Source organism: Sapajus apella, unplaced genomic scaffold (genome assembly GCF_009761245.1).
Source record: "Sapajus apella isolate SASKATOON/1434 unplaced genomic scaffold, GSC_monkey_1.0 scaffold247, whole genome shotgun sequence".
Lineage (NCBI taxonomy): Eukaryota > Metazoa > Chordata > Mammalia > Primates > Cebidae > Sapajus > Sapajus apella.
In genome coordinates this window covers 573,940-585,418 of record NW_022437187.1, presented here as the reverse complement: position 1 = coordinate 585,418, position 11,479 = coordinate 573,940, and the positions used below count along the sequence as shown (strand labels likewise).

At 41.0% G+C, this 11,479-nt stretch overlaps 1 protein-coding gene across 4 annotated transcripts in view; it reads right to left on the bottom strand.

The window, feature by feature from the left end:
- The window catches only part of ZNF248 (zinc finger protein 248), a 31,918-nt gene extending 20,855 nt beyond the window's left edge, over positions 1 to 11,063 (bottom strand). Inside the window, exons 1-4 of one of the 4 annotated variants that reach the window (XM_032271737.1) lie at positions 10,977 to 11,063; positions 10,168 to 10,229; positions 9,406 to 9,503; positions 9,266 to 9,307 (exon numbers count right to left, since the gene is read on the bottom strand). In XM_032271737.1, the coding sequence (XP_032127628.1) occupies positions 9,266 to 9,280 (15 nt within the window). In that variant the 5' untranslated portion in view covers positions 9,281 to 9,307; positions 9,406 to 9,503; positions 10,168 to 10,229; positions 10,977 to 11,063. Of the gene's footprint in view, positions 1 to 1,725; positions 1,738 to 9,265; positions 9,308 to 9,405; positions 9,504 to 10,167; positions 10,624 to 10,976 lie in introns of those variants that run through there. The other 3 variants (XM_032271739.1, XM_032271736.1, XM_032271738.1) reach the window with 3 other exon arrangements.
- Positions 11,064 to 11,479: the final 416 nt, after the last annotated feature.

The following is an 11,479-nucleotide window of genomic DNA, read 5'->3' as shown; positions in this document are numbered from 1 at the left end:
CATGTTCTTCACATGTACCCCAAAACCTAAAATGCAATAAAATAAATAAATGGGGAAAAAAAAACATTGGATGAATGAAAGGTTGTTTAGAATAACACGTTTGAAATGAAAACACAGTAACATCATCTTTGTAACATTACAGACACTAATTTTTAACATGAAATAACTATGAAGACATAATCAGAGAAATTCAAATAGTCAATACTCTTTTAAGATGTCAATTTCAGGCTGGTGTGGTGGCTCATGCCTGTAATCCCAGCACTTTGGGAGGCTGATATGGGCAGATCATCTGAGGTCAGGAGTTCAAGACCAGCCTGACCAATATGGTGAAATTCTGTCTCTACTAAAAATACAAAAATTAGCTGGGCATGGTGGCAGGTGCCTGTAGTCCCAGCTACTCAAGAAGGCTGAGACAGGAGAACTGCTTGACCTTGGGAGATGGAGATTGCAGTGAGCCGAGATCATGCCACTGCACTCCAGCCTGGGTAACTGAGCGAAACTCCATCTCAAAAATAAAATAAAATAAAATGTCAATTTCAGGCTGGGAACGAGGACTCACACCTGTAATCCCAGCACTTTGGGAGGCCAAGGCAGGCACATCACTTGAGGCCAGGAGTCCAAGACCAGTCTAGCCAATATGGCAAAACCCCATCGCTACTAAAAGCACAAAAATTAGTGGGGCATGATGGAGCATGCTGATAATCCCAGGTACTTGGGGGGCTGAGGCATGAGAATTGCTTGAAACCACGAGGTGGAGTTTACAGTAAGCCAAGATGGCACCATTGCACTCCAGCCTGGATGACAGACCAAGACTCTGTCTCAAAAAAAAAAAAAAAAAAAGTCAATTTCAGACAAAAGAGGCAACATCTGCTCTAGATTATAGAAAATTAAAGGGCATGAGAAATGGACATAATGTGACTTCATTCACTAGGTACTAACTCGGAAAAAAAATAAAAGATACTTTTTAACATCTGGAGATAAATCATCGTGTAGTAAACAGTAAGATTATCATCTCCATAGAGAGAAATCATTCTTTTTCTTAGATGAAACATGCTGTAGTGTTATGGATGCCTATACAATTTATTTTCAAATGGTTATGAAAATAAATGTGGAATAGATAAATAACAAATGTGGTAATTGGTTAACAGAGACAAAAAGTGGAGACATTTTCACTGTATTGTACTTTCAACTTTTCTGCAGGTTTGAGATTGTTTTAAGCAAAAAATTAGGGGAGATATTCTTGAAAGATTACTGTAAATTTGGCTGCATGTGGTGGCTCATGGCTCTAATCTCGGCTCTAATCTCAGCACTTTGGCTGAGGCAGAAGGATCAGTTGAACCCAGGAGTTCAATACCAGCCTACACAACACATCAACACCTTATCTGTATAATTAAAAAAGAAAAAAAAAAACAGGCATGGTGGTGCATGCACCTGTAATCCCAGCTACTCAGAAAGCTGAGGCAGGAGAATCACTTGAGCCTGGAAGGTTAAGAGGCTGAGGCTACAGTGAGCCGTGATCACAACACTGCACTCCAGCCAGGGCAACACAGAGAGACATTGTTTAAAAAAAAAAAAAAAAAAACAAGATTACTGTATACACGTACGCATTTTGTGAATATGGTCCCTCATCACAACCTCCTCCACTAATATCCTATTTATTTTAAAACACTGTCTCATTTTGGGAAACTTAAAAGTACAATGTTTTTAGATAATAGTATGGATTACTGTTCATTTTCTTAGCATGATAATTGCATTGTGGTTAGGTAAATAAATGTTCTTATGCTGAAGAAATTCATACCAAATTTATTCAGGGGTAAAGTAACTTATTTTCAAATACACTTCCGAATAAAATGTATATGCAGAGGAGAGATAAAGCAAATAAGGTAAAAATGTTAACTGCTGAATCTAGGTAAAAATTATACAAGTGTTTATTTTGTTTGAAAGTTTTCACATTAAAAGTTAAGGGAAAAAAGCCTCAACTTTCAGAGATATTTATTGATGTTTACCAAAAAAATTTATCTTGAATTTAATTCAAAATAATCTCAGCAGGAATGGGTGAAAGTAAAAATGAGACAGGAGTAGCTCTGAGCTAGTAACTGGCAAAGGTGAGAATGGGTATGTAAATGGGGCTAAATATACTATTTTCTCACTTTTGTGTAAGTTTACAATTTTCCAATATAAAAGCTAAAAGAAGAATGGGTATTTCTAGTCTGAAATACATATTTATCTATCCTAACTCCAAAAATATCAGTGAAGAAACATGAAAGAGGCAAGGTGTGGTGGCTCAGGCCTGTAATCCCAGAAATCTGGGAGGCTGAGGCGGGTGGATCACCTGAAGTCAGGAGTTTGAGACCAGCCTAGCAAACATGGTAAAACCCATCTCTACTAAAATACGAAAAAAAATTAGCTGTGCATGATGGCACACACCTGCAGTCCCAGCTACTTGGGAGGCGGAGGCAGGAGAATCGCTTGAACCCAGGAGGCAGAGGTTACAGTGTAGTCGAGATCATACCACTGCACCACATTCAGCTGAGGTTTGTAATCAGAGCACTTTGGGAGTCTGAGATGGGCAGATCACCAGAGCTCAGGAGTTCAAGACCAGCCTGGACAGCATGGGGCAACCCTGTCTCTGCTACAAATACAAAAATTAGCTGTTCGTGGTGACCGGCACCTGTAATCCCAGCTACTCAGGAGGCTGAGGCAGGAGAATCACTTGAACTCGGGAGGCAGAGGTTGCAGTGAGCCAAGACCACACCACTGTACTCCAACCTGGGTGACACAGCCAGACAGACTCCATCTCCAAAAAAAAGGAATACACCCGGGAAGGAGCACCTCAGCTGAAAAACATTTTGAGTAATTTCTGAAAGTTACAGAATGGTAAGATCAAACAGAAGTCAGAGGCATCAAGTCTATTTCAGGCACAGCCATGAGCTTGGAGATGTTCTGGGTTCTGTCAGGAAACCTGCTCATTTCTTACCTATTATGTTTTCTTACCAATTCACTGACAATCCTTGAATCAGCCTTTCCATTGTGGGAGACAGTAACAGAGGACAGATTTCTCAACAGCTGAGTGAATTCACATTACCTACCTGTGCTGATCAAACTAGTTCTTCACTTTTAAGTATGAATGGAAAATAAAGATTTACCAGGTATTTGAGGAAAAGCAATAGTATAAAGAATACTCACCAAGATGACTAGAACTGAATGCAAAGAAACCAAATCAATATAAGAAATAGAAATGAAAATTAATTCTAATATCTTCAAACATTTTTAAAATTATTTCTTTCATAAACCGAGAACACACTGCCATAAGAAGCCATCAGAGAGAAAGAAAAAGTAGTAAGAAATTAAAAACAGGCCAGACATGGTGGCTCACACCTACAATCCCAGCACTTTGGGAGGCTAAGGCCGGAGGATCACCTGAGTGCAGGAATTTGAGGCTGCAGTGAGCTATGACTGACTGCTACACCACTGTATTCCAGCCTGGGTAGAGTGAAATCCTGTCTCTAAAGAAAAAAAAAAAAAATTAAAAATGTGGTGAAATTGTACAATTTTCACAAATTGTAAAATTTTTTTTTAATTTCAAAGGATCTTTAAAGAAGTTTTAGAAATAGAATGAATATGGAAGATAATACAGAAGAGAAATAAAAATAAATATAAAGAAGTTCAGGGCTAGGCACAGTGGCTCATGCCTATAATCCCAGCTCTTTGGGAAGCCAAAAACAGGAAGAGCACTTGAGGCCAGGAGTTTGAAACCTGCCTGAGCAACACAGCAAGACCTTGTCTCTACAAAAAAGTTTTTAAAATTAGTTGGGCACAGTGATATGCACTGGTGGTCCTAGTTACTCGGGAGGCTAAGGCAGGAGAATCACTTGAGCCCAGGAGTTTGAGGCTTCAGTGAAGTATGATCATGCCACTGTACTCTAGCCTAGACAACAGAACAAGACTCTGTCTCTAGAAAAAGTAAAAATTGAAAAAGTTCAGAAAGGGGCCGGGAGTGGTGGCTCACGCTTGTAATCCCAGCACTTTGGGAGGCCAAGATGGGCAGATCACCTGAGGTCAGGAATTCGAGAACAGCCTGACCAACATGGAGAAACCCCATCTCTACCAAAAATATAAAATTAGCTGGGCATGGTGGCACATGCCTGTAATCCCAGCTACTCGGGAGGCTGAAGCAGGAGAATTGCTTGAACCCGGAAGGCAGAGGTTGCAGTGAGCTGAGATCGCACCATTGCACTCCAGCCTCAGCAACAAGAGCTAAACTCTGTCTCAAAAAAAAAAAAAAAAAAGTTTAGAAACATAGATGACAGATTGTGGAAATGTAATATCATTCCAGAAGAAATTCCAGACGGAAAAAAGGGCTTTAAATAATAATAGTAATAATAGTAACCAAAAAACAATAGTAACGATATAACTACATATATTTGCCAAAATATCTCTGAGCAGTAGAAATACTTCAAAATACCAATAAAAGGAAACAAAACCAAAAATAATGGCCCAAGGATTGCAAATCAATACAAATGTCAGAATCTGCCTTTGCATCTGGAGCACCAAATGAGACAACAACAGAGAAAGAGCCATGATGCCTGGGCAGGAATCTGGACAGGCCTTCTATAGGAGAAGTCTCATTCATGAAAGAAGCCCAAAGACACTGAGACAAGCCAAGCTCTAGGGAGTAGACCACCCTTACATTCCATCAAAACAACAACAACAAAAAAAATCCTTTTTTTTTTTTAAAGAAATTTTAAAAGTGGAACATATGGTGTGCAGGTAACCGTGGTGAACAATTGTAAGACACCAGGATAAACTGGCTTCTGTAAAAGCTAGCAGATGACTGTGGGAGTTTAAATAGATTTAAAAACTGTAAAAGAAACATTCTTACGTAGCTCAGAACACAAGTCAGGTGGGCCTATGTTCATTTTAAAGGATTGAAGAATGTGTAAACCACATTTTCATGTCTGATTATAGCTAAAGCTAAAATATCATATGAGCAGCTACACAGCAAGACATTAAAGTTCACCAATAAGCAAGCTGAAATAAGTTAACACTATAAGCAATGGCCAAGAAAGCACTTCAGGCTGGTTTTCTTCTACCCTAAATGTCCAGCTAGGAGAGCCTAAAACTCCTTGTATACTAAATAGCCATTATATCACAAGTGAGCAATTTAAACTATACCAACTCTCTTTGAACAGAGTTTGCAATTCAACAAGATTTAGTAAGAGAGAACAGTCATAGTTGCTAAATGAATGACTAGATTAAGATACAAAAAAATGCTAAATTCAGGGAAAGATATATGCTATAAAAAACAGCAGAGTCAATCAAAAAATATCTTATCCTTAAAATAAGTATCTTGATGAAATTCCTACCAAAATCCTAACAAGGATTTTTATAAACAGACAAGCTTATTCTAAAACTTATATAATAAGGCCCGGGCCCTAAGAACAGCTAAAGCTGGGCGCAGTGACTCCAGCCTATAATCCCAGCACTTTGGGAGGCTGAGGTGGGCAGATCACAAGGTCAGAAGATTGAACAATCCTGGCCGAAATGGTAAAACCCCATCTCTACTAAAATACAAAAATTAGCTGGGCATGGTGATACACGACTGTCGTCCCAGCCCCTTGGGAAGCTGAGGCAGGGGAATCACATGAACCCAGGAGGTGGAGATTGCAGTGAGCTGAGATCAGAGTGAGACTCCATCTCCAAAAAAGAAAAAGAATACCTAAAGCAACTATGAAGTTTATTCTTCTGGAATAAAGGAATCACTGTGTTCAATATTAAGGCTTACTATATGATCACAGTCATCAAGACAGCAGAGCCATAGATAATACACCAACAGAACACAGAAGATAACCCAGAAATAGGGCCACACAAATATATTTAAGTGATTTCTGACAAAGGTACAAAAGCAGTCCAATAGAATTTTCACAAATCTGTTGAAAAAAATTTTTAACAAATGGCACTGCAAGCAATTGTACATCCATAAGCAAAAACTGAGCCTCAATGTAAACCTCATACCTTATACAAAAATTAACTGTAAATAGGCGAAGTACGTAAACATAACATATAAAGCTATATAATTTGTAAAAAAAAAAAATAAAAATAAAAAAAAATAAGAGAAAATCTTTGGAACATAGGGCTAAGCAAGAATTCTTAAGATTTGATAACAAAAGCATCAGCCATAGCAAAATATTGACAAACTGGACCTTATCAAAGTAACTTTTGCTCTGTGAAACACCCTGGAAAGGTGAAAAGATAAGCTACAGACATGGAGAAAATATTTGCAAGCCACATATCTGACAAAGGATTACTATCTAGAAAATTTTAAAAAACTATTAAAACTCAATACATTAAAAACAATCCAATCAGAAAATAGTAATGTGGAGGCAGGGGTGGCAGTGAGCCAAGATCACGCCACTGAACTCCAGCCTGGGTGACAGAGTGAGATCCTATCTCAAAAAAGATATGTAATATTTATGTATTATATATATTTATAGATGTAATATATATATTTCATATAGAAACCCATGAAGCAGGAAGGACTTTCTAACTGTGTCTCCAAATGCTGTAAGTCAGTCCAAAACCATAAAGATTAATAAACTAGACAACAAAAATAACCCAATATTTCTGCATAGGGAAAAATACCATGAACAATTATCAAAAGACAAATGATATACCAAAAAATAATGGCTTATAACTCACATAATACAAAGGGGTAAAAGACACTGTGCGGGGTGGGGGGGGGAAGACTAGAAAACCCAAGAGAAAAATAGGCAAAAGATGTAACAGTTAAGTTCATGGCTGGGCGTGGTGGCTCACATCTGTAATCCCAGCACTTTGGAAGGCCGAGGCGGGTGGATCATGAGGTCAAGAGATCGAGACCATCCTGGCCAATATAGTGAAACCCCATCTCCACTAAAAAATACAAAAATTAGCTGAGCATGGTGACGCACATTTGTGGTCCCAGCTACTCGGGAGGCTGAGGCAGAAGAATTTCTTGAACCCAGGAGGCGGAGGTTGCAGTGAGCCAAGATTGTGCCACTGTACTCCAGCCTGGTGCCTGGTGACAGAGCAAGACTCTGTCTTAAAAAAAAAAAAAAAACGGTTAAATTCACAGAAAAATAAATACAAGATACCCTTAGACACATGAAAAGGTATTCAACCTCACTCAGTGAAGAAAATCGCAGATGCAAACTATATGAAATACCACTTTTTACTTATCTGTTGCCCAAAATCCAAAAGTTGAACCACATATTCTATGGGAGAAGCTGTGAAGAAATAAGCATTCCCATGCATTGCCAATGGACAAACAGAATGATACTATCTCTAGGACAGGCATTCTCACTAAGCTGATCAAGCTCTGGGAATTCATCTAACATATAAACATATACACACAAAATTATAAATATATAAGGTTATTCATTACAACATGGTTTGTCACAGCAAATGGTTGGAAGTACTTTAATAAACTACAGACACCTGCACTTGAATTACTATGCAATTATAACATAGAGAGAAAATGCCATTCATGTTCTATCATAGAAGTATCTGGAACATGCTGTTAAGTGAAAAAGGAATAACGGAAAATAGTATATGTCGAACATCAGAATCAGCTTAAGCTGGAGGTTATGGGAACTTCAGAATAAGAACCCCATCCATGTCAACTAAACCAGACTCTGCATGTTAACAAGATGCCAGGGATGCACAACTGCATCCAAGTTTGATAAGCCCTAGGGATAACAGATTCCTTTCTAAGTAAAGGGAGAAAGGAAATAACAATATACATATATATCTTCTTTAAACTGGATAAAGAAACACTGGCAAAGTTTATGAGAAACTAGAAAAAAAAAAATCTATGGTAGAATGACCACACATTCCAGTATGTCTGGGACTGTCCCAATATAGGCCAGTTGTCTTGGCATAATTATTTATAGGCCCTCTTTCACTCTCAGTGAAAATGTCTCAGTTTAGATGATAAATAAATGTCACCCTACTAGAGAAACTGCATGAACAGACAAAGGGAGTGTGACTATTTATGTACATCTTTTGTGTCACTTACTTTTTTAAAACATGTAAATATATTATTAATTCAAAAGTACTTTGTTAAGGGAAAAAAAAACATGAAACCAGTCAGGAAAAACAGACCAAGAAGAGCCACAGGCTAAGGATGGAAACCCATGGATAAAAATGTCTGGAGCAAAAAGAAAGGATGCCTTCATGAGGACTAGGGAGGAAATCAAAGTTAGGAAAGGACAGCTCAGAGGATGGCATTATAGACACCAACAGAGGAGACTCTCCAAACAAATACCATGGTTAACAATATACGCAGCAGCCCAGGCAAGTAACACAAAGGCAAAAACATCCACTGGCCTTGCGTGTGATTTGGTGGCCTTTGCCAGAAGTGATTCAGGTGAGTTTAGGTGAGGGGGCAAGGTTGCATTCATCAGATTGAAACACAGATGAGAAACCCAGAAAACAAGTCAGAACTGTCAGTGATTCAACCTAGAAATAAGAACAAGCTGACACAAACACTTAGAGAAAACTATTTTGAGGACATGTAGCCCCTCCATTCCTCCACATTGTCAGGGTTTTATTCTTGAATCAAGCAGGACCATCAGAAAGGTGGCTATTCAAACCTCAGCGTTCCATCTCCTGAAAAGCGTATGCACTGAGTTCTGCTTTGGAACTATGTTCTTTGTTTCTACCAAGAAATACTTATAGACAATTTATTGCATTTATTTCAGAATTGTCATGAGAATAATCAGAGATAACATTGTAATAACTTGGGTAATTCCGTAAAATTAAAAATCCTGCATCTGGCCAGGCGCAATGCTTCACCATGTAATCCCAGCACTTTGGGAGGCCGAGACAGGCTGATCACTAGGTCAGGAGATCTAGACCAGCCTGGCCAACATGGTGAAACCCAGTCTCTACTAAAAATACAAAAATCAATTAGGCGTGGTTGCATGTACCTGTAGTCCCAACTACTCAGAAGGCTGAGGCAAGACGAATCACTTGAACCTGGGAGGCAGTTGCAGTAAGCAGAGATGGCACCACTGCACTCCAGCCTGGCAACAGAGCGAGACTCCGTCTCAAAAAAAAATCCTGCATCTAATTTGCCAGCTGCACTATTTTGGATTTGCTACTCTGATTTCATTTCCCTTAATGTCAATTTTTGCCTATTTCTCCATTTTCAAAACATAAATCCTTATAAACTTCAGAAAATCCATTTTTAAACAAACTGGGAATAAATAAACAAAAATCTCACCTGGAATTTGTTCATTTTCTGCTCTTAGTGGAGGAGGGAGAGCTGAAGGAGAAGAAAGGAAGAAATGTCAGGAGAGCCTTGATCGGCCTTGCAGTTCGAAGATTCACCTGCCTATACAGCTCCACACACAAGATACTTACATGTCCATGTGTGGCTCCGATATATGCTGAGCTCAGACATGACACTTTTCATTGAGTGAATGTAAACATTTCTTATTGATTTATTACCAATTTAGGTTCTGTGACACAGAAAAATTGAAAACATGAAAAGATGAGTTTAACAAGTAACAGTAATCTAAAGGAAGAAACACTATCAATTTGTCAAAATTCCCTGTAGGGAAAAAAAACCCCAGGCCATATTGTTTATCTATTTACCTGTTAACACCATTAATCCCCTGAGGTCAGATAATGAAAAAAAAAAAAAAAAAAAAAAAAAAAACCTCTAAAAAAGGGACAGAGTATTTAAGGCAAGATAAACTTTTAAAAAATGTTTGTTCTAATTTGCTAACAATTCCTCAAAAGGATCTTTTAATGAGAAACTGTGATATAGAAGTAACAAAATGGGCAGCGTGGCCCGGGAAACTGCAGACTTGACTTCTAACCTCGGTTGTGCCTCTAACAGTTGACAAGATCTGAACTAGTCACCTCCTCAAATTCAATTTTGTTTTTCCATCTTTCAAATAAGGTCAAAACAGATAACCCAGGTAGGACGTGCCTGCACTACCATCCTGCGAGAGGAGGATGCTCAGCAGCTCATCAGGACATCCCGGGTGTTCGCAGAGGGATGATGACAGCATTTCCTCTGCTGTGGCCGTGAGCCTTTCACCCATCCCTGCTCTCAGACTCTCCAGAGGTGACGCTCCTATCAGCCGTGCACGCACCCACCCCTCAGCTCCAGCTCACCTCTCTTCTTAAACTTGTCCCAGACCTTCCACCAGCATACAGACTCCGACGGCTTCAGGATACTGCGCCATGATTATACATAATACATAAACGAACGCGCAACGTATAAATAATAAGTTGGGATACGGGGACGATCAGAGCCAAAAGGGGCCCTAGTGGGCAGCTAGGCCAGCCCCTTTGCTCTTGCACTCCACGGGCAGCGAGGCCCTGGGGCCGGTGCAGGCGCCGTCTCCCCCGGACTCTCCCAGGGAACGCACACCCAGTAAATACAGCACCTAAACAATGCAAGTGCTCAAAACAACCTGAGGCGGCAAGTATTCCTAATATCCGTAATTTACAGAGAGGAAAAACGAGTCTCCCATAGGTAATACTGTCTAATTCATTTGTCGAGGACCTGGCGCAGCCACTCTCCCCCCGCGGTCCCGCCCCCTCCCCGCCCGCCCAGCGCACAAAAAGCGCACACGCACACGCCACAACGTCATGCGCACGCCCACGGCAAACGTCACAAACGCTACGCACGCGTGCGCTGTCCCTTCCCCCGCAGCCGGTTCCCTCCCCACCCGCGGCCACAAGACTGCGCTTAGGCGCCAGGCGCAGGGACTGGACTCGTATGAACCCCGCGAGCCCGGGCACTCGCGTTCTCACGCCGGATCTGGACCCTTCGGACAGAGACGCCCTCGCCCCGCCGTACTTCAACTCCGCAGACACTGCAGGCTTTGGGGTCCCTACCTACCGCCGAATTCTCGCTCGCCCCGCCTTCCGGGCAGCACGGGGACACCCTAGCCCTCACCCAGTCCTCCGGGTCTCACCGGCCGCTTCCTCGCCGCGTGGACCCAGAGGCGAGGGATTTGTTTCCCACGAGGGACTGGAGGCCTGGGAAAGACGCGCGGGGCGGTGGGGTTGGGGGGGGAGGAGCGTGGAGGCGGGGATGCACATGCGCAGAGGAAGTGGCGCGGCGGCAGGGCGCAGGAGTTGGGCTACTGGCTGCGGGGCCTGGAATAGTGCTACCTCAAGTGAAGCGTCGGGACGGTGCCTACCTGTTTTGGCCGCACCCCTCAGTTGTAAAATGAGACTAAATATCGTGCCTAGCTAGTTAGCAGGGGTTTTATGAAAATTAAAGGCACTTTACGTTGTAAAAGCACTTAAACCAGTGTCTGACACATAAATTGTTAAGTATATTTCTCAAGATTCCCCATTGTATATATCATCCCGCTCGTCATAAACAAGGCTATCCTACAAAACAGCCTTGTTTAGTGGGTTGGAAGATTACTGTCTCAGTTACCCACTCCTGCCTGGAGCCAGGATTCCGGCT